Source organism: Botrytis deweyae (genome assembly GCF_014898535.1).
Source record: "Botrytis deweyae strain B1 chromosome Unknown BDEW_036, whole genome shotgun sequence".
Lineage (NCBI taxonomy): Eukaryota > Fungi > Ascomycota > Leotiomycetes > Helotiales > Sclerotiniaceae > Botrytis > Botrytis deweyae.
In genome coordinates, this window is record NW_024066243.1 from 101,662 (window position 1) to 123,683 (window position 22,022).

The 22,022-nt window shown below is 42.2% G+C and overlaps 7 protein-coding genes across 7 annotated transcripts; all 7 read right to left on the reverse strand.

Moving 5' to 3' along the window:
• Positions 1–1,086: 1,086 nt before the first annotated feature.
• Positions 1,087–2,001, reverse strand: EAE98_010389 (uncharacterized protein; the record flags this gene model as incomplete). Its single annotated transcript, XM_038958010.1, has 1 exon — positions 1,087–2,001. The coding sequence occupies one exon, from the start codon at positions 1,999–2,001 to the stop codon at positions 1,087–1,089; it is 915 nt and encodes a 304-aa protein (XP_038805573.1).
• Positions 2,002–2,948: 947 nt separating this feature from the next.
• EAE98_010390 (uncharacterized protein) lies at positions 2,949–3,779 on the reverse strand (the record flags this gene model as incomplete). Its single annotated transcript, XM_038958011.1, has 1 exon — positions 2,949–3,779. One exon carries the CDS (start codon positions 3,777–3,779, stop codon positions 2,949–2,951), a length of 831 nt encoding a protein of 276 aa, XP_038805574.1.
• A 1,624-nt stretch (positions 3,780–5,403) lies between these two features.
• Positions 5,404–6,411, reverse strand: EAE98_010391 (uncharacterized protein; the record flags this gene model as incomplete). The annotated part of the gene is made up of 1 exon (XM_038958012.1): positions 5,404–6,411. One exon carries the CDS (start codon positions 6,409–6,411, stop codon positions 5,404–5,406), a length of 1,008 nt encoding a protein of 335 aa, XP_038805575.1.
• A 1,762-nt stretch (positions 6,412–8,173) lies between these two features.
• On the reverse strand, positions 8,174–9,064 carry EAE98_010392 (uncharacterized protein; the record flags this gene model as incomplete). Its single annotated transcript, XM_038958013.1, has 1 exon — positions 8,174–9,064. The coding sequence occupies one exon, from the start codon at positions 9,062–9,064 to the stop codon at positions 8,174–8,176; it is 891 nt and encodes a 296-aa protein (XP_038805576.1).
• Positions 9,065–11,091: 2,027 nt separating this feature from the next.
• Positions 11,092–12,057, reverse strand: EAE98_010393 (uncharacterized protein; the record flags this gene model as incomplete). The annotated part of the gene is made up of 1 exon (XM_038958014.1): positions 11,092–12,057. One exon carries the CDS (start codon positions 12,055–12,057, stop codon positions 11,092–11,094), a length of 966 nt encoding a protein of 321 aa, XP_038805577.1.
• A 515-nt stretch (positions 12,058–12,572) lies between these two features.
• Positions 12,573–15,528, reverse strand: EAE98_010394 (uncharacterized protein; the record flags this gene model as incomplete). The annotated part of the gene is made up of 3 exons (XM_038958015.1): positions 12,573–13,948; positions 14,036–14,606; positions 14,662–15,528. 3 exons carry the CDS (start codon positions 15,526–15,528, stop codon positions 12,573–12,575), a joined length of 2,814 nt encoding a protein of 937 aa, XP_038805578.1.
• A 612-nt stretch (positions 15,529–16,140) lies between these two features.
• On the reverse strand, positions 16,141–21,842 carry EAE98_010395 (uncharacterized protein). Its single transcript, XM_038958016.1, has 4 exons — positions 21,411–21,842; positions 19,891–20,223; positions 17,452–19,798; positions 16,141–17,395 (listed from the first exon to the last, which is right to left on the reverse strand). The coding sequence occupies exons 2-4, from the start codon at positions 19,992–19,994 to the stop codon at positions 17,045–17,047; spliced, it is 2,802 nt and encodes a 933-aa protein (XP_038805579.1). The 5' UTR covers positions 19,995–20,223; positions 21,411–21,842; the 3' UTR covers positions 16,141–17,044.
• Between the last annotated feature and the right edge of the window lie 180 nt (positions 21,843–22,022).

Sequence of the window (22,022 nt, forward strand, 5' to 3'; positions counted from 1 at the left end):
ATGAAACTTCTCGGTTGAGAGAATTGGGTGAAGATTGGGAGTTGATTCTTTCACTTATAATAATTTCTTTGCAATTGCAATTACACGTCCAACACGGCAAGTTTCCACGTGGACTGTTGTATGAGTGACACAATATCGACATGTGATTTTATGCCTGAGTCTATTCTGTTTTACATCAATGTGAATGCAAAGAATGCGAGCTCTACCGCTCAGTTATTTGTCGAGACTTACAGATTGCCCTGATCACTAGGCTTAAAAATAAGATCATTGGATAAAGAGAAAACTTGGTCTGCTAGTTTTTATCAGTCACATTAATCCTTATATTAGTGGGTCGTCACTGTTTGGTGCATTTAGCCACAATCTCATTACAAAAATCACTATCAAATATTTGAAATTAATGTTCTTTCTTGATTGTTTAAGAACAACAAATGCGTGGGACCTTTCGAATGCCACAGTTTTGACAGTTTTTAACCCCTCACTTAGAATTGCTTTTCGGACATTAACAGTATCAAATCCCTGAGCCACCACTTCATTACCATATTTCTCATCTTCAGATACTCTCTAAGTCGCTTTATCTACAATGGTTTATTTCTGCAAAGTATAATTCAATTGCTGCCAATGAATTCAAGATCTCAACATTTTACATTGTGCTATAGTTGGTTGTGAACGGAAGGAACTGTTATACACGCCACTCGGCCATTTCTCGAGAGTTAAGTAAACTTTTCAGAAAGCCTGCCAAAACTCTCAGCTAATGATAGAGACCACTAATCACGATGAATTTTTCTTATGTGTCAATTTGCTAGGTATCGACAGATCATTAGTCACAAACTTCCCTTGTGTAGCCCCCCATTTTCGCTAATTTGACCAATCAACGCGGGCCACAAACTCACACCGCATTGGCACATTATGAATAATTGGGATACAGGTATGTTATGTTAAGATACATATTTTATTTTGTGATGACATATCATGATAGAATTGCTAATCTAATACATTTCCGGTGTTTTCCACCCTCTTACCCAAAGCCTAGAATTCCCCGAAATGATTTCCCGTCAATCCTTCCGTCCATTCCTCTCCGCAAACAAACTATATCCCAAAAATCGTGACGGAGTTGACAGAATTTGCAACCATTTCTCGTTGCTCTGGTCTAGTCCATTTTCCACGGCAGTCAAACAACCACTGTGGACAAGCAGCAAGCTTGACGCACTCTCGGCTATGCTTCTTGTTTTTCTCATCTTCAAGAAGTTGTTTCTTCAGGATCTTTTGAAGATTCCCAAAAGATGTGTTTTGTAGACGCGAAATCTCCATTTTCGACTTCATCATCTTGGGAGGAAATGCTGCCCTACGATCGAACTTAGTCAATTCGATGTCTTCATCAGGTTGAACCAAATATCGGGAGGTATAGATTGTGACCTCTCTGATATCTTCATTCATCCAAAAAGGACCCGTTAGGGTCGAGAATGTGCCCCATTTGTCGCAAGGAATTGATGCAGATCTCTGGAATGCACAATCATTCAGAGCAATGCGTTCAACCTTTACATCGCGCATCTTCTGGGCCAAAGCGTCGCATTGGTCATCAGTCATGGATGTCATAGGACAGATGAGATCGGTTGAAGGGTTGATCCAGATGGATGACGCTGTTCCAGTACCCAATGTGGTAACAAGTGGGAATTCCATTCGCGTGTCAAAGACGGGTAAATAGAACTTCATGGCGATAAATCTGGATTCGCCGTTTGCGTGAAGGACTCCCGGAATTGAATTACGACTCCTGAAGGTATAGAATGGCAAGTCGCCATGACCCTGAGAGAATTTCGCATCTAAAACTCTATCACTCGAGAACACTGTGACGGTGCGCTCATCTCGGCAAGCCTCTTTCCAGATCACAAGTCGCAATTCTGTTGGCAAGCGAGGAAAGAAGTGGAACGTGCTTAGGTGCTTTTCCAAAAAGCCCAAGGACTTCTTTTGGAAGCTATTGAAGCTCTGGGGGGTTGTTCTAAACATGTTTCTGCTTCGGAAAGTTGGAAGTTCGGCTTTGTGTAATAGGTTGATAATATTAGTGTTTAGGAAAGCTGATGGAGCTCAGAGCTCAGGAATCTTGTTGGAAGAGGAGATTTGTATGTGGAATCTGGTTCGATTTGATTGATGTTGTAAAGAAGAGGATGTGATAATCAGAAATTTGAACGGGAAAAAATGAAGCCTTTAAGGTAATGGGAACAAGCCAATTACAACCAAGCTAAGCGGATAAGACCGTAGCAAGGACGCGCGAGTTATTGAACATTGTATTATAAATCGGATGAGTCAAAAATACCGTAAATGAGTTGATACATACTTGGTACGAAAGCTCGCTTATCATTACGGTGCAACAGCGCTAGGAAACCTAAAGAGCTGCACTTGTGTAAATGATTGAGAGTAGTTGCTGTGCAAAGTTACGGGGGTCTAGTTTTCCGGGCTAGTACTAGCATAAGACGTGTTCATGACAAAATTCACATGTAGATTACAATGCAGTTTATAGGATTTATTAAAAAATTGCAGATATGATTCAGAGATACATGGTTGCTTAAAGGTAGAAGATCTGGCGAAAAAGTTGATGCCATCAATGAGGTCACAAAAGCTGCCCACAGCCTGTCGAGGATTGCGGTTTCTATACACCCATTCTTTTCTCCCAGAAACCAATTTCAATTCTCGTGACCACTTGAACATCACGCATTCTTTTTCCATTCCCACAAGCCATCCCTACGTCTTTGCTCGTGAATTAGAAGTAACCATAATTATCACTCGATAATTTTGATACACACTCATTGAGAACTCTTAGACCTTCACAGGGTTCTTGAGAATTCATTTCCATTGAACGTGGCGAGGATGTCCTCATTCTTGAATAAACAAGGCTGAAGAATATCATTTATAAAAGACTCCACCTCCAGAGTTTCTATCCAAACTCCTTACTAGGTCTAACGCCAATGAAGCAAGAACTTGTTCCTGGGTCTCTGCCAGTTGCCTGATCTTTCGAAAAGCCATTCTGGGCATTGAGGTAACCTCTGTGCCCGGGTTCCTTCGTTGCCCTTATAATGATTCTTTCTGACTTGTCGTGAATGAGTTGCGGCGAGTTCCCTCACCAAATTAGTGGAACATCTCATCGCATCACAGCAATAAGGTAGTCCAAATTCTGATGAACCATGCAATATGCTTATATATGACCCACAAAAGAGCTCTGTAGGTTGATCATGAATCCAAAGATTTGTAGCCTCAGTGTCTCTTTCGACCCAGCCGGCTTTATGGGAACCATTTCTGGGGCAGAGGGCGTAATTGAAATACCCTCTGAGAATATTAAGCATAGGGAAGATGTCTATGGCAATCGTCTCTACATTTAAATCTCTCAAGCTTTTCACAAAATGACTACTCACTGAATCTACCGGCCAAACAATATCAGAAGCTGGATTTAGATAGATGCGATGATTCTCTATCTCTGGTGGGTCTAGCTTGTTGAAATTCTTTTCAGCGGCGAAGCCGGCTTTGTAATGCCGTAAAGCTATTTCTCGAGCATTTGCATTGACGTGCATGATGGCTGGGACGGGTTGATTACTTCGGAAGCGATAAAGTGACCTGTATCCGCTATCGATTGCGACCTTAAACCGCGATTCACGTATCCATACGACACGTTCGTTATAACAGGCTTCCTCGAATATCATTGACTCAATATCTGCTGGGAATCGCCGACTGAAGGGAACATCTTTATTGGTTACGGTATCGTGGATTGTGGAAATACCGTTGTTGGCAGACATATTGATTCCGTTTGCATGTTTTTCTTTGGAGCTAATTGAATGCGCCTTTCGTTCCAATAGACCTGACCGAGGTAGATAGATGGAATGTTGAAGATTTGAAGATTGACCCCAGTTTTGATATCAAGAGAGTTCTATTTGCAAAGAAGCCAATTAGCAACAGCAAAATGTTGCAACAAATTCAGGTGTGAATTATTGATGGTTGGGAAATTGACTTACCTTTTCAATCGTATTTGGAAGTTTTATAGAAAGTTAATGTCTTGATAATCTATATGATCTTAATGAAGTCAAGAAACTAATATCGAGTATGCGTCTTTATATTCACAAGATTTGCTATGAAAATTAAACTCAATCTTGTAATAATCTTTGTCGAGTTTACTTGGGACAGAGATAAAGTGATTATTAAATAGCCAAATGACTTTATTTCGCTTAAAGATAATCGCACTAGTATCTCGCTAGTTTATTAACAATGTTTTGATTGGTGCTGGGTGAATTCATACATTCAATACCTGGGTAGGTAGGTACTTGTAGAAAACAGACGGCTGTACTATATTTCACGTGATGCTCCAATTGACTTGAATTATTGATAGAAGATTTGTTTCACGAGTCATTGTAGGACGTCTAGGCCTAGGAAGAAGCAAGTCTCAAAACTCAGCAATGTGGTTATAAATATACTCAAATTTCGCAGCTGGATATATGATGGTTGCGATACGAGTGAATATACACGCATGAGCACACACTAGAGCACACACTAGAGCACAAGTGTAATGCACATAGCTTTCGTAGCTCTGAATCTAGAATAGAACACATAAAGACCTATTTTGAGACATCATAATCAACAATAACAATAAAAACATACTCAAAAGTCTCAAATCGTAGCACTTTAAATATCCTCAAATGTAAAGAGCTTTATATGTTTTGATGAATGATAATGTTTCCATGACAAATATGTGAGCTCATGATCTGACATTTATATAATTCGTTTCTGTAATGTGCACTGAAAACGTAATATTTGCTGCAGCTAATGGAATTGATCAAAGGATACTGATTAACATTGAGGGTCATTAATTTATAGCTAGTTTGGTATAGTTAGTACTGATATAGTTAGTCCCTTTGACTTGTCTGCAAAGATTGGATGTTCATTTATACATTGATCACAAAACATAGAGTCACGGGATACATAAGGAAGGCACAAGATCCATGATAAATCAATTACTATGATGTTCTAGAGAATTGTCAGAATTGAGTCTGATTTATGTAGCTAAGATAATGTAAGATGGAATGTAGACCCAAAGCTCATAGCTCAAGTATCTGCGAAGAATAGAATATCTTTCTACTATCATAACCGAAGAACTAGAGGAATGCTCGAAGCGATATTTATCACTTTAATTCTATTCCCCAAATTCTGTGCCTGTGCACCTTTTGGTAAGAGCCGTGTAAGTAAGTTGTCAGGACCTCAGTTACTAGCGGAAAGGAAGAAACCACGGCCTGCAGAATGCGCTGTGTGACCATTCATGATTTAACTCGGAAGTACCTGTATCCCCCAGCGAAAATATTGTGTCGTTAAACTATGCACCAACACAACCAATGTTCTGCATCCGACCCAAAAGTCCACCATGGCCTCAATCTACAAGGCCGCACAGCGCATGAGCTCCGGTCGAGTCCATGTTTTCCGATGCATATAGAGCCAGCTAGGCATGTGAACCAATCTTTCACCCGTCATCTTATCTAATTCATCCTGGGCCTTTTGAAAAGAATTGAGATTCTCAATCAAATCTTCCAGTTCTTCAAACATGGTGTCCGCCTCCATAGAATGCATCATGACTTCCTCAGAATCTTGTTCGAGGTTAAGCTTGGTAGAATTGACAATTCTCAGAGGCTGACGATGGATATTGATGGGATGTAGCGGGCTATAAGCCAGAATCTGGCGAAGATTATGATTCATCCACTTTGGAATGACAACAAACGTTTGCAAATTGTCCGTTAGCTGGGAACATTGAAATTCAAAAGAATCAATGCATAAGCTTTCGATGTTGAGGCGATTGATTATCTGGCTGAATTTCAAGAATTGGAAAACTGTCCAGATGGAACTGCCGTTGCGCACAGGGCAGATGATGTCGATGCTAGGCTTCAACCAGATACGTGGAAGTGGAGATGAAGTATCAGAAGTTGGTGCATAGATGTCAAGCTTTTGTGATTCTCTTCGAGCTTCGTGACAGACTTGCATGATGGCAGGGGTCTCGGATCTAAATCGGAATTCGACGTCGTCGTTTTCTCGGTCGGTATAGACGGGCCAGATGGGAACTGCTCTCGGTTCTAGAGATGCAAATTCATATATCTTGATTCGCAGTTCCAGTGGAAGATCCATGAATTGATGGAATGTGTCTAGATGGGGTTTGCGAGATTTCTCTTCGAGGTCAATGGTTGAGGGTACGATTGAGTAGTTCGGTCGAGGAGGTGGAGGAGACTGCAGGCAATTTTCCTCTGCCGGAGACTCTTGAGTAATGGATGAACCAGGGGATTCTTCTTGTGGCTCCTCTTTAAGCGAAGAGACACCAGGACCAGTGGCATTTGGCATTAAGCTTCTCTTGGGACTTGCAGCTCCTGAAGAGTGATCGAAAAACGAGTAAGACATCTTTTGTGGTGATGATGTTACTAAAGTTCGATAAATGTAAGATTTAATGGTGAGACTATTGTATTTCGATGGTGGAGAGATAAATAGTAAGTTTGTGTCAGTAACTTTGATGTTGACAAAATGAGAATGAAGGAGTTGATCGATGGGGGCAAGCTCCCTTTAAGTAAGTACCCCAAATCATTGAATCCTTTTGCTTACGGTTATGATTTGTCAGGTTTACTTACGGTATCGCGAACTTTGAACGCGATGAGTATACGTTACATACCTACTCATGCAGCCATACGGCTTTTTAAAAACATAAATTTTCACCGTAAACATCTATCTAGACACTAACAATTGTGGCGTCGATTGAGATCGCTAATCGAAGAAGCAATGGCGATTTTCCAAGGTTCGCGTCGTTTACGTGGTACTGTCTCTCCAAACTTGATCTTGTATGCAATCATATCTGTGACCCTTTCCCGGGAGATTGGCGAACTACGCCAGAATATGTATAAAATTTAGCCATATTCTTACAACAACCGTAAGTGTGATGTAGAAACAGGTATTTTGTGAAATGGCACGGTGATGACAAAGCTAGGCAATCAATGGAACTGCAAATTCATAGAGTTTGTCAATTATCAGAGATTAAGCATCGCAATCTTTCTCGCTCAGCGAGATTAAGATTTAGCATACATGTTACCCCTGAAAGACCATCAAAACTTGCATATCTGCAGCATTCATCGTCTCGCTTACATCTTTCGCCCATAGAAATCCTTTTCGGTCCGCTGATCCATCAAGAAGCTGGCACTTAACGGAACAAGTAGAACCGCACCCGGTTCAAATACGCTTCATACATACCACTTTTCAGATTCTTGATTCCGATTTGATAATTAAATAGTCTCACAAGCGTTGCATCTTCTATAAATCGTAAAAAAAATTTTAGCGGTGTCAAACATATTGTGGAGAAATGATAGCATGATCGAGCAACTACATGATTATCGTAGGACTATGTTGGAATAAACTAGGCCTGGTATATATCCAAACGATTTCGAAACCTATCCGGGAGTCCCAATCATCTTGCCTAACTTTCCTATAAACCCACTCTCAACAAAAGGATAGTCATATCGAATCGAAAATATCATTCTCTTTATTGTCCAGTCACAGTCCTTGATCATAAATTACTCTCAGGGCGCGTTCGGATCAAGTTTTTTTTCACATTAGATCTAATATATTAAAGCACATATTAAACTTATTACAGTATTCATCAAATACAATATTGTGCTCAATCTATATTAATTCAAATGAATATATTTATTGAATACAATATTAGATTTAATATAATATTAAATCTGATAATCTTAAGATGATAAATACATCAACTTTTCTCATATAATAATCAATATCAAATTTCAAATATTATTGAACTATTTTGATCAATATATTTGAAAAAGAACATTGACTTCTTCATTTTCAACACAATCTTGTACATCCTAATATTATTCCAAATATATTAACTTCAATATTTCAAAACTCTTGACATTTTATTATTATTAGAGATTTCATCAAATAAATAAAAAATCGATCCAAACGAGCCCTCAGTATTCAGTCTTCCATAGTACGTAACCCGCTTGAACATTCTATTCCCTTTGCATCCCAATTGTAGGCGGTCCAAAAGTTGAGATAGTAGATGAGACACTCGAGTTCTCAACGGTTAAGTATGAATTCAAAACTTAGGACATAACCCTTTTGAATGAGTAAAAACACCTCTTAAACCAATCGTAGACTATTTTGTGGCAGTATCAACTGAACTCAATGGAGTCCAGCCTTTCCAAGTCCATATCTCATTTTCGCTACCACCATCACTCGTCCTTCCATATATTACTATATTCCCCACTTTCACTGCCGGCTTTTTCCAAGAACCAACGATATGATTTTTAAGTCTCTCAGGGACCGGCTTACCTTCTGCCAACGCTCGTGTAACTTCTTCGTCCCACCGTCTTTCATCCTTCTCAATATCTGCAACATGTGCATCCAATGCCTCTTTCTCCTTATTACAAATTAAATCAACACCAGTAATAGGCTCAAATTCAATCGTTAAATTCCTCGATTTCAGTCTATCATAGGACACAAAAGGCTCGTAATAAATGAGTATTTCATTGAAACGACGCCCCAGAGATTTTGATAATCCCGGGTCATAATGATCAGAACGAACGGCAACTTTATGCAACTTGGTGCCACATAGACGTTCATCTGAATTAATCATGTTGCTGAAGGCACCATATCCATGCTGATTTGTCTGCGCGGCAACAATTCTGTCTGTATCCCAATTGACATATATTCGCGGCTCACTGATAATGTTCATTCCATAATATGTTGGAATGTTGATTCCGAAATCCAATTGATAGAATTTAAGGCCGATGGTACGAGATTCTCGAGATACATGCAGGATTGAGGGTATAGCACTAAGAGTTACCCAGCGATTAACCTGACAGGCGAACCGCCTTCGTTCCTCTTCAAAATGTCCAAGACGTCGGTACCAAATGTCAAGGTTGCGTGGTTGATTGGCAACGAGTTCCCAGATTTTGAATCGTATTTCAATGGGTAGTTTGAGGAATCCAATGGTATTAGGAGCGACGGGTCTAGGAACAGACGGGGTTTTAATGGTCTGATCCATGATGGATTGAATACTGATGAGTGTCTGATGTATGAGGCCAGCGGATCCAATGTGAATCCAAGTTTTTGAATATAATGCGATGCTTTCAGAAAACGATGTATTCTATCTAAGTCGATCCAGATATATGAAGCGCTCTGGTATAAAACTGCAGTTCCAACTATTGAGAAGCCTGATTGATGTAAAATCGAATGAGAGTCTTATTAGATGATATCGGCCCCCTGATGCATTGATGAGCCCTTAGCGATCGAACGAAGTACTATCCCCTCACTTTCTTTGGTTCTATGTCGAGTATAAGGAATTGAGATATTGATCCTGTCGATTTGATAGTTCAGAGAAGAACGATGTGTTCTCAAGCAGAAACTTTTGAAAACAAGGTAGCAGTGCCAAGAGGTGAGGTCAAGATGTCGATAGTCGGGCTTACATACACACTTGACCAATCGGAGGTTCGGAAGACCGTAGAATCTAGAACTATTCATCACAGACCCCACATCGACAACCTCCACACTACCGAGACCTACTTGAGTATATCCTCGACGTCGTGAAATGTTATGAAGTCTTTTGAATTTTCAAACTGGAAGAGATCATGCAGTTTCCATGTATAAATCGTCGGAAGTATTCCGTAAGGTATCTGGCTACTTCGATACGTTCGGTACTGAGAATGATTTTGCGATCCTTGGGTATCAACAGTTATCAGTTCCCCCGCACGTCACAGTCAACAATGTTATCCATTTCTCTTTTCCCATTGCTGTCTCTCTTCCCCCCCGTAGCCAATGCTTCAAGAGGTGCGAGCGTACCACACTAGGGTGATAGGATTTGTTGCCATAACTTACATGCAGCATAAAGTTATCATTGTGCACAAGACATGATACGATCCACATCTCCTGACAAAGTTCGAGATACACGACCATCCCGTCATTCGAAGCATTCTCACCCAGCAAACGCAAAATACGCCTGTCACCTTACTTCCACAACATATGCCTCTTTTACAGCATCAAAACCAACTAGTCTCGCTAATACTTTCAACTAAACATTTTCCAGACTCCGAGCTAAGTCCTTCATTCTCAGCGCCTCTTATTCCTGATCGTCATCCATTCACTTCTTATGATATGCGACTCTTCGCACCTCCCAAACACCCTCTCCTCCATCCAACCCAACAATTCCCATCCACGACTTTCCCTCCACAAACGAATCCAACACTCTCATCTCCTTCTCACTGCGCACGTGAATTTGCAAGCCATCCCACCAACCATACCATCCTCACGGCAAATGGGAGTAAACCTCATAGATCTTCATCACCAGATAAACAACCACAAGCAGCCAAATCACACCCCAAAGAAACGCCTTGACAAAAAACATCCAGAACGTGAAGAAAAATACAAGAATCGGTGATGCCCAGAGAAGCATCGTCCACAGCATATAGAGCATCAGCAATGTCATAAATACGGATGTGAGGGGGCCCCCCGTGAATTCAAAAAGCAAGGACATGATGGGTCGTTGATGAACTGATATTTATCGTGAAGTTGATGGGTGAAATGAGGTTTCAGAGTCCTGTTGATTAGGAGGATTGGGGATACCAATTAGTGGTCAAATTACCCATTGTTGAAGTTCAATGTTTGGTCTGTTCCACAGAGGTGCGTATGCATGTATCCACATTTGATCTTTGCAGGTATGCAATGCTACATTATTCACGTGATACCTCTCGAAATACTCTGTGTTACCCTGAAGCAGATAACATTGTAGATATCGACGCATGCTGGTAATACAATGTGCATAAACTTTCTAGCAATGATTTGTATGATGTAAAGTTGCTGAAATTACTATTCATCACTGGCTAACAGTTCAACAGACTTCAATATTTTCATAATGATATTTGTTGAGTTATCAATCTATCTACTACCCCTCCCCTAATTCCCCAATCCTAAAGCTAACCGTCAAAGGTCTTCGCCTAAACCCCTCGTACTCTTCCTACCCAGCCAAATAATCCGAGCAAAACATGGCCATCCAACCCCCCTCCAACAAACAACCCCTCACTCCACCCTCGAAAAACAATTCAGACACCCCCTCTCACAATGCCAAGTCTCAAACGGATTCTTCGATCCCATAATCCCACTAAGCGACTTCGGAATTGCATGCATCAACAGGCTCAACCTGGGAGGCGTCCACTTCTCCAGAACCTCTGTTGAGAGATGGTGAAAAACGGGTATTCTGGTCAACAATTGATGTGTCGGCGGACCCGCAAGACCCTTTTCAACATCATGACGGTCTTGTACCATTTTTGGAACTAGGTCTCTATATCTGGTGATAGATCTATGGAGATCCGTAATTGCGATTCCGAGTGCGCATTGATCTGTCTCTTGGATGGTATTCCAATCGATCGAAGAGACGATGTGCGGAAAGCCTCGAGATCCATCTTCGTATGCGTATGAGGCTGCGTAGTCTGTTCCTGCGTAGAGAGTGATTGACTTCAAGGCGTGAGGAGGACGCACGATACTGGTTAGCCATTGATCGAGAGCCGCCGATCCGATGAACTGATTGCCTGGCGCACCCCATTGCGATTGATCGAGTGCGATGCTCTGACACTGGGCTTTGTGCATCGAGACTACGAGCATAACTGTGATATGTCCGAATAGGTTGCCGACGGGACAAATGACATCGCAGTGGGGATTGATGTAGAATCGGGGAGCGAGACCGATGGAAAAGAATCTGAAGTTGTGTTCGGCTACAAGAGCTTTCTTGTAGTATCTCTTGGCTTCTACTCTCGACACTCGGCAAACACTAAATAGTGTGGGAATGGGAGTATCGGATCGAAATCTGACAAGTTGTTTAGTTTCATCTTCTCCGGTAACTTGCTTGCTGAGAGAATGACATCGCTTTGCAGCCACGGGTACATGGCGACGTTCAAAAGAAGCGAATTTCCACACCAAGCGTTGAAGCTCAAGGGGTAGTTCAGGAAACCTCGTGAAGGATTTTGGACGGCTGTGTGAAGAGAACATAGTTTTGGTAGGTAGTGATTTGAGAATGGGTATTGATGATGCGTTGGATATCCAAAGCGAAAAAGATCGCAAATGTCTTTGAGTGAGTATTTCGTAGGTATTGCTTTGGTTGTCTGTATCGAATTGGGCGTTAATGGAGGAGTGAGATTTCTAAGAGGATTGTAGAACTTATATAAGCTAGCTCATGAACCGTTCATACAGCCAAGACGCCGTAAGCTCATTGACACGGCAGAGAAAAGTGTACCTCTGCTGTATTGGCATCATCAAAACTGTGTCTCTTGATCCAACTTCATCCAAAGAAGGAAGTTCTGTCAGAATTGCCGTACGCCGTATCATGTTTGACAAAGACAACCCTAAAAATTCGACCAAAACTTCCCAGATGCATTTCCATCATACCGTACGAAAACCATAGCCGTCATCATATCGCCGTACCTCTCTCAGTTTGTTGACAATAGTCGTGATTAAGTTTCCACGTATCGTACCATCTACCACAAATAATACACCAAATCATTATCCTAAAATCCAAACCCAAAGCCCGCATTCCCATTCCCCGTACCTCCCATTCCAACACCCCCAATCCAATCCCCTGCATTCAACCAATCAACTTGTCCCCACATCTCTTCCATGCCCATCCCCTCGAGCGATTCCAGTCCCGCATTGAAATCCAAACTTGCCGTAAACTCATCATCAAAAACCGTCTGTCCAGTATGCGCAGGCTGCGGTAGGAAATTAGCACCTGCATTGTCCCATACTTGTGCTCCCTCAGCTCTTATTCCATTTTCAATCCCCATGTTATTTGTAAATTCTTGAGCCTGAACTTGTGTTGGATCAATTGTGCTTTGAGCCATCCTGGAAGGGTCTTCTTGGCTAGAGTTGCTTTTCTCCTTCTCCCTTTCCACTTCCCTGTCAAAATCTCCCCCATCGAGAACCCACTTCAAAACGCGCCCCACCACTCCCCTCACCCTTCTCAACAATGCATAATTCCCATCCGTATCTCTCACCCAATCCAGAAACGCACCAAAGAGTGTCAATCTCTGAATTGCTACACTTTTGGGAAATCTCGCCATTGTTTTCTCTTGAGTTCCCATTTTCCTCGTTTCAGAACCAGAAGCAGAGGCGGAATTTCCACTTACTCTTTTTAGCAACTCCACACAGATTACACCTGCCGCTGGGATTCCATAGCTCGTAATAAACCAATCGAAACAGAACTCAAATCCAACCAACACATCCCTCTTCTCCCACATCATAATGACCTTTTCCAACATTTCCATTGCCGTATCCAATAATCCCTGGATATAATTCCCTTCTAGGCTATTTGCTACTGCAAGCCTATATAGCAAAAGGGTGTTGTGTAGCGCTTCAAATGAAAAGATTAATTGTACAAATAGTAATCTCCCTGTTGATGTTGGATTAAACTTGAATTGCGGTGGCCAATTCCGAGTTAAAGAGGCAGTACGAGAAAGAAGAGAATCTATGCGTTCACGACTGATCTCCACATCCACACCTAAAGCTCCCTCTAATATCTCTTCTTTGATCATGTAGATTTGTAAATTAGCTCTATAGCAAGTACTGCAATAAATTTCACCTTTCCGATTCCATCCTTGCTCATCGCATGCAGCTATTGCTTGTTGCATTTGGGCACGGGGAAGGAAAAGTTCTGTTTCCGAGAGATCGGAAGGCATTTGGAGACGGCAATAGAGACGAGAAATACCAGGCGGTGTGCCGTTGAGAGCTGAAGAACATTTGTCCATGTAGTAAACTGAACCGAATAATCGACGCTTGTATTCGGCGGCTGTGGTTAAGAGGTGTGGAGGGAGATGGGGGAGACGGTGGAGTCCAATAGCACACGCTGATGTCACCATATTTCCATGTCGGTTGAGATTACTATAACCTTAATGTTTGAGTGTTATGTTAGCTCATCTTCTGAAATGGGTATGATTGTGACTGAGTCCTTCAAATTGAATGAAAAGTAACATACTCTCATCTCCCACCACTGCACTTTCCAACACATAGATAGACACCCGAAATGCAACAACAATCTCATTTACCGTATCGGTGCAATCACACATTTTCCCCATAACATCCGCACACTCGTTCATTCTCCAACTTGTTTGTCTTCTATTCCTTCCATGATTTTCCTCTTCTAAAAACAATGGATTTCCATCCACCAGACTCTGGTATGCTCTTCCTATGAAGCAGAATAAAAGTCCCATAGATTCAAATCGAATGTTGGGCCCGCAAAAAGTATCGAGCCACGCGACACCATCGTCCGGAGATGAGGGTAATGGTGTTTCTTCGTTTCTGAGTAATGTTTCGACGAAAGGTACAAATTTCTCCTTACTACGAGGTTCAGCTAGGATTGAGCCAAATGTATCATAGATACTCGAAATCAAATATTTGATCATGAATTCGGGCAGGACTGAGAATTCGAGAAGATCATGATACCGCTCTAGAAGTTTATTACAGCTTGAAAGTGACGGTATGTTCCAAAGTGCTTTGGTAATCATTTCACAACGAATTGTGTAAGATGTCGGTCTATTCCTTCCTAGCTTTGAAAAGATTAAATTTCCAAAAGTCGAAGTGAAATGTTATATGGGGACTCACAAGCGGGGGGCCAAAAGGCCACGAACTAGGATTTTTCCTTCCATCGTCCCCAATATCCAACATTCCTCCTATTCCACCTGCCAATGTCTCTCTTCTCCTCCCACTCTCATCACTTTCTCCACTCCCTCTTTCCGCGTCCAATTCCTTCCCCTCTCCATTCCCATCACCATTCCTAAAAACAGCCCCAAAACTTGTAGGCCCCCAGAACCGTCTACTCCTCTTGTAACTAGCCCCGTTCCAATTATTTTGCATCGTTGGTTTCCCAAGCATTGGATCTATAGAATTCGGAAAGGAAAGTTTATGTGATTGACGATTGGGGGTTGCTGACCTACATCCGCGGGAAGAAAGGTAGACATTGTTTGAGGGTTTTGTGGCTCGAGGTTCCGCCTCGGTTGTGAGCATACCAAGAGAATTGTTCGGGGGAGTGGCTGACTTGGAGATATTGTGAGAGTGGCTTGGATTTGTCGAGGGAGCTTCTGTGCTCTTCCCGCCGCATTCTTCTCTCTCTACATCTCTCATGACCGCAGCATTGGCCAAGCTATCCAATCCTCCTCTTCCTCTTTCTGCATTTCCATCAACCCATTCTTTTCCATTTTCACCTCCCTCTCTGATTCTCCCACTGATTCGCCTCCTTTTCACGCTTCCCCCATCTCTACTCTCTTCCCCACCTTCCTCAGTTCTTCCTCTCTCCCCATCCACCCTCCCGTGACTCATAGGCGCGGGATGATACCAACACCTTCCCTCGAATCCCTTCTTCACATATCTCCCGCAATATGGCTGTTCATGCCCACAAGCCAATTTCCCAATCCTACACGGTTCACACGAAGGACGTTTGCCGTTTCTGCGTAGATTAGGTGCTGAAGACATAATCTTGTCTCTTCGAGCAAAAATTCGAGTTCGCTAGGGGGATATATTCCGGACTGTTATAAATTCGCAACTCCTCGTTTTTTCAAATTCCGTTTCCAAACAGGACAAGAATCAGGGGAGATCACGAGTCTCTGTGCTCTGTAACAAACTTGATTTCAATAAACACACATATAGATAAATCGTGTTTTCGCAAACCGGTAACTACACAGCGATGGCCAATTCCGTTGCTCTTGTGACTCACTTCAATTCAATTTACAAGATAACCATAACGTCACAGAGGGTCATGTTGAGTTGACTGAGTATGAAACACTCATCGTGAAAATAGTGATTAAAAATCAAAGTAAGCTACATTCTCGGATGTTGCCTGCGTACGTGCACGTGCCAACATCATCGCCCTATTCCCGAAATAGATCTGACCCTTGCGAGACGAGCCAGTCTACTGGGTTTGTTGATATCAAGGGGTGGATGTCCAAGTAAATGTGCCAAGAAGAGTCAGTGATATGGAAAAAGGAAGGCAGTGATAGGCAGAAGATTGTAGAAAATAAAAATATTGCAACTTGGCCATAGTCACGGGTCATCACATCACATCACATCACACTCATGTAAATACCAGTTCATTCTCGTATGATAATTTTTATTGAGATTGATATGATCAAATTACCTATGACTTCATACTCACCCCGCATGGGGAAGTAAAGTGAATAGAGAGGCATGGATATTTTCTCAATCATCCTTTCATTTTCAGTCGGTTCGCTGATCCGATATTTCGTTTAATGACTCCTCTCCTAGCATTCATCTGATCAGATCTGCTTGCCTTCGCTCGCCTGACCACTTGCGCTCTTCACCAAATAATTCATTTCTTGCTTGCACATTCGCAAAAAGAAATATCCACTCCATCTCTGATATCATACACTTCATCCCAATCGCTCCCCTCAATTACGATTTCCCTCCACCACCGCCTTCCATCACTCGCCACAACAATGAATCAAAGTGCGCGAGGTAATCAGGCAACGAAATCAAGGTCATCCTGCCAAAATAAAAGAGTAAATTGACCAACGATCGATCAAGGTTCATTATCAGCACGCATGAAAGCGGTACTGGCAGCATGTGTAAATCAAAAAGCAAAACTCAACTACTATCCTCCAGTCCTCCATCTCTAGACACATTTTCCCCCATTCCTAATGTCATGAATATACCGAAGAACGCATAAAGCATGTGCTACATCGACTGATCCTATTCGAGTCTTCCAGGCATTTCGAATACCAGATCCTCGAAAGTAGAAAACTCGAATAAAAATCGGAAGTCGATGAATGAAATGCATGATATCAAATGGGCTGTGAATGGAGTTTTTAAAAAGTTTGGTATTGTACAACGTGCCCATAAGTGTGCGAGGAAAAGATAATGTACAATTTGAAAGGCCATTTTCTTAAGAGTTGTCGCCACAAATCCCGATATTTGGCAGCGAAGTACGAGCTCCCAAGTTGGCAACCAGGATGGAGGTTCATTCAAGATAAGATTACTCTTCTTCAGAATCTGAAGACTCATCACCACTTGATTCGTCTTGTGTGTGTTGCTCGACGCTCTCGATGGGTTCTTGAGAAGCTGATCCTGGCCCTTTCTTGAAATCTTGAACCTTTTCTCTGAGCAATGCGATTTTTCGTTCTTGCTCAGTTTTTGTCATAGGCTTGTTCTTCTTCTTTGGAACAGGTTTCGTAATTGCACGAGGCTCTTCCTTTTTATCCTGATACTGCGCTTTAACATTAACGACAGTTTCTGGTGAATGGATGACGACGCTATCATAAATCTTCCAGAGAAGATGTGCTTGAAGTGATTCAATTTCCATTTCAATAGTACCATCTTCCTCGACCTAATTAACAAGGTTAGCCAATCTATAATTATTGAATATGTAAATGTGTTACTTACCACCATCTCTGGATGAGCTTCTTTGACCAATTCCATGATTTCCGCAGTAATCTGATCAGGCAACTGGCCAATTCCTTGGGAAATCACTTCCTTCTCGAGAACTCCCAGGGATCTTTCTTTGCGAACTCCTCCAGATTTCTTCGGGGGTCCAGTAGTGCTCTTTTTTGTTGGGTTGAATTTCTTAGATGGTTTAGAGGGCTTTGATTTCTTGCTAGGTTTCTTGGCAATTGCCGCCGCCTTTTCTTTTTCGACAGTTTCTTGAATGAAAGTAAGAATTTTCCTCTGCAAGGCAATGGCATCTGGAGATTCCGGTTTTGACAACATATCAATAAGCTTGGCTTGTTCGAAAAGGAGTCGGGCGGTAGCAGCACCTTGTAATGCTTCTTGAACGGGCTCTGGCTCATCTTCGCTCTCCTCTTCCTCCTCGCTCACTTCATCCCTGTCGGGAGTCACAGCAACGGGTTGATGATCAGCGATCCATCGATCCTTCCGAGCTAATAGTCCATTGAATACCTCCTCAAACTGCTGACCCATGACACGGACGGGATTGCCTTCTGGATTGAACTTGTAACAATTGTGAAAGATGAGTTTCACATCTTGTTCAAACTCCTTCGCTCTTGTATAGGCGCCATTTTGGAGCTTTTCAGAGACAGTGGAAATATCCATAGGCGATTTAATGACAGTAAAATAATTGGGAATTTGCAATGCGACAGGGTCAACAGGATCCATGAAAGCATTGGAAAACGCCAAGTATTTTGGCTTCTTCAGTTCATTCAGTGTCTCTTCACACCACTTGAGCTCGACAGAATATTTCTTGCTCTTAGGTCTTGCGGAAGAGTAAGGTAAATCCTTGTTCTTTGGTGGATGAATTTCACGCTTTGGCCTGCCGTCTTTTGTTGAATCGCGACGAATTAATGGTGTACTGGTGACTGGATCAAGAGCAAAAGTTGGGGCTGGAGCACTCATGGGTACAGCAGCGCCAGTAGATCCGCGAGATGGTCTTCTAGCAGTAGGAGTGCGAGCAGCAGTATCAAGAGAAGGCGTGGGTCGCTTAGGTTTCTTGACTTGGGCTTTGGCAACATGGGCTGGTGGCTCGGGTGGTAGACTTCCTAGCTTAGTGATAATCGATGTCTTTACATCATTGGCAGCGGCCGTGATGGGATTATCAAGACCATTGAAAGCAATGGCGTTTTCGTAAAGAAGCACGGCATCATCCTTGATGGCTTGAATCGAAGGGTATTCGCCACTTTTGATCTTCTTCTCCATGGTACTCAGATCAACTTCATTCTTAACTTTCTGTGCATAAGCATCTGCGAACCCGGGCCAAAGAATTGCGACCGGAGATCTGAAATTCTTTCCAGCAGCAGTCTTGATCACATTTTTGATGATTTTGATGATCTCTTTGGTCTCATGTTGAGTGATTGGGCGCGACACATTGCCATTGGAGGACGAAACACCATTTGTAGTTACTCCGTTGTGCGCAGGAGCTGGTGTTCCGACGTGCGAAGGGATTCGAGGTTCTTCACTTTCCTCAGTCTTGGTGCGTTTGGCAGATGGTTCTTCTTCACCATCGTCCTCTCGCTCACGAGCAACTTTTGTAACCTGTGGTTGTGCAGGCGCATCTGTCATATCAACATCACTTGTACCAAGATTGGCAGCGCCGGATTCTTGAGTGGAGTTTACAGTTGCTTGCTCCGGCTTTGGAGAAAGATCCATGTCAACAGAAGGTGGGGCATTGTTGGGAGATGATGGGGGTAGATCGGGTCGGGGCGCATCGAAGCTGAGGTTCATGCCGTCAACACTTTCGGCTTTCGTCTCTTGAGCTGGTGCAGAAGTCTCTCGTTCCAAACTCAATGACTCTGCCTTGTTCTCTGAAGCTGGCAATGAGGATTGTCGTGTGGTTTCCGGTACTTGAGTAAGTGGAGATACTTCATCCCGCATATCGGACACAGGAGCTTCGACAATAGGTGGAACTGCTGTAGGTGCGAAAGTATCGTTTGCAGCCTCGGGCACTGAATCAGCTGGTGTAGGTAGATCGGATACAGTACGGTCTGGTTCTTCGGTTGCTTTTGGAGGTTCGTCGGAAACAGTTGTTGTATTCGAGTCTTGAAGTTGAGATATGTTTTGACTCTCGGGAGAATCTTGCGCATGTGATTCAGCTACTGTAGACTGAGGAATGGAACTGTTTATGGCATGCGATTCTACATTCAAGTCCCCATCGGACTTTAAGGTAGAGGTGATTTCAACAGATTCAGAATTGGTGACTTCGGGCGCGGGGGATTTTTTCAATTCAATATCAGAGGTTGTTTGTTGTTGTTCAGTTTTGGTATCATCTCGAGTAGAAGATCTATAATTTTTCATTGATAAATATAAGTGTACAAAAGATGAGGAGAGAAAAAAAGGAAACTGGGTAAAGAAATCATGGTAGAGAAGACTTACCCGTTGATATTAAGATCCAAAGCCATCGTATCAGATGATGGAACGGGTATTGCCTTTTGCTCCAAAGCTACATCTTCTGAATGCTGGGTGGTCATGACGGCCATCAACAAACAGAGATCCTCTATTCACAGAGGTATTGCTTGCGACAAAATTGATGAAAAGATAGCTCTGGGCTAGTAGTTGAAGTTGGAGAAATTGAAAGAAAAGCAATGCGACAAGGTCGAATTTATCGGTTCTTTGAAATTCGTATGGTTTCCGATAGTCTTAATTTTTGGTTGTAAGATGGATGGATTTGTTGCGACCAGAGGGATTATTTAAGTTGGTTGAGGAATACTGTTAAGTAAATCAGTTAGACTGCGCCCGAAAGACCACGCGACTTGTATGTAGTGAATAAGAAAAAAGAGAAAAGTGTATTGACTTCAAAACTGAAGTGTACCCAGCAACAAAATGATATAAACTGATGTACGAAGCTATTGAGGCAAGGTGGCGGGATATGTGAATGCTCTTCCTAGACCTGCCTTTATTTTAATCCTCGGCGCAGCCTCGTCGATATGCGACAAAGAATTTGAGTTGCAGCCTTGCGATTTCAAAGGTAAGGAAGGTTCAAAGGTTCGATCAATATTTGGCCACTTGCACTCTTGGTTGATTTCCACTTTGATAAGCTTGACTTCCACGCAGAACAAAACAATTGAATTTGCTGGTTGGCAAAGTACAATCGCGAAATGGGAATGCGAAATGGGAATGATTTTGTTTTGTTGGTATGGTGGTAGGTAGGAAGCTGGAAGCTGGAAGCTGTAGTTGCGAGCTCTCTCTTTTTGTGCTATTGTTTTGATAGAAGACACGCGACTTTGATTCGGAATTCCGAATTCCCTTTTTCTTTTGCTCTTTGTAAATCAGTGAATCGTCAATTGTGAAGTGAATTGATGATTGTGATGTAGAGATTGAAATTATGTTATAATCAATCTCCTTGTTCGAATTGGAATCAAATCAAATCGCAATGCGAGAGGTTGAGAGCGGGTCAGATGAAGCGCGACGCGATTTATCGTGAAAAGGTACAACTAACAAAAGAGACCTCCCCCCCCAAAATCGAGATTGTAAACAAGGCCGATCTAGCGGGAACTAGTGGGTGCATGTAACTTCAAATACAGGTTATTGATAATTAAACCCCTGACCCGATGTAATAGTGCTGCGTCGTGTTGTGTGAGAGTTTTGATACGAATCTCTTCACTCTCCAAAATGATGTTGATGAATGAATAAATGAATGGAGCGATTAATGAGAGAAATGAATTCGTTTTCGTCGTTCCAAGTTGATCCGATGCGCGCAACCAACCACAAAGGAAGGATAAATGAAAATGGAATTCGATTACCCCCGGTCCTTCTCGGCAATAACGTTCTTCCTTTCCTTTTCTTTCCTCTCCTTCACTCAATGCACGCCACAACAAAAAGAAAGTAAAGGGGAAAAAGAGGAGGGAGGAGAGAGGGGTGAAGAGAGAAGGGAGAAGAGAGAATAATATATTAACCTTTTGCGACTGCTCGTATTCTTTTCTTTTGTTGAAGAGAATATCACGAAGTATATCCTCAAAAAATAAATCAAGTTGTGTAAACAAAGCGACAGGACAGACGATTAAAAGAAGATAAAATAAAACAAAAACAAAATAAAATAAAACACTCCAATCACAGTAATACAAGTGAAGAATGAATTATTTGGGGAGGTTAGTCGTGGGAGTGGATTGCGTGGTGTTTGTTGATATTCAATCGATAAGGAAAATCGTTATCGTCCTTCTTCTTTCTTTCTTCTGTTGATGATCTAAGAATGGTCGCGAGGACGGTCATGTGCCGTGGTGAGGTGAGGTGAGGTGAGGTGTATTTTGAGTGAGGGTTTGGCTGTTGATCGGGGGTGGTCGGTGCTCTCCAATGCTTTGGACGAATGAGAAGGCTGTCGCAAAATCAACCTTTAAAAAATTTGGTTGCAAGACGAGAACTTTCGGGGGGACATACGATTAACATATTTAAACGATAGCAAGTGATGACCATGAAACTAAACCTAATGCACTATTAGTAAACTTATTAACACCTTGTGCTTAATCTGCAGGCGGCCTCATACCATCCAATCACATCCACTCAGCAGCTCC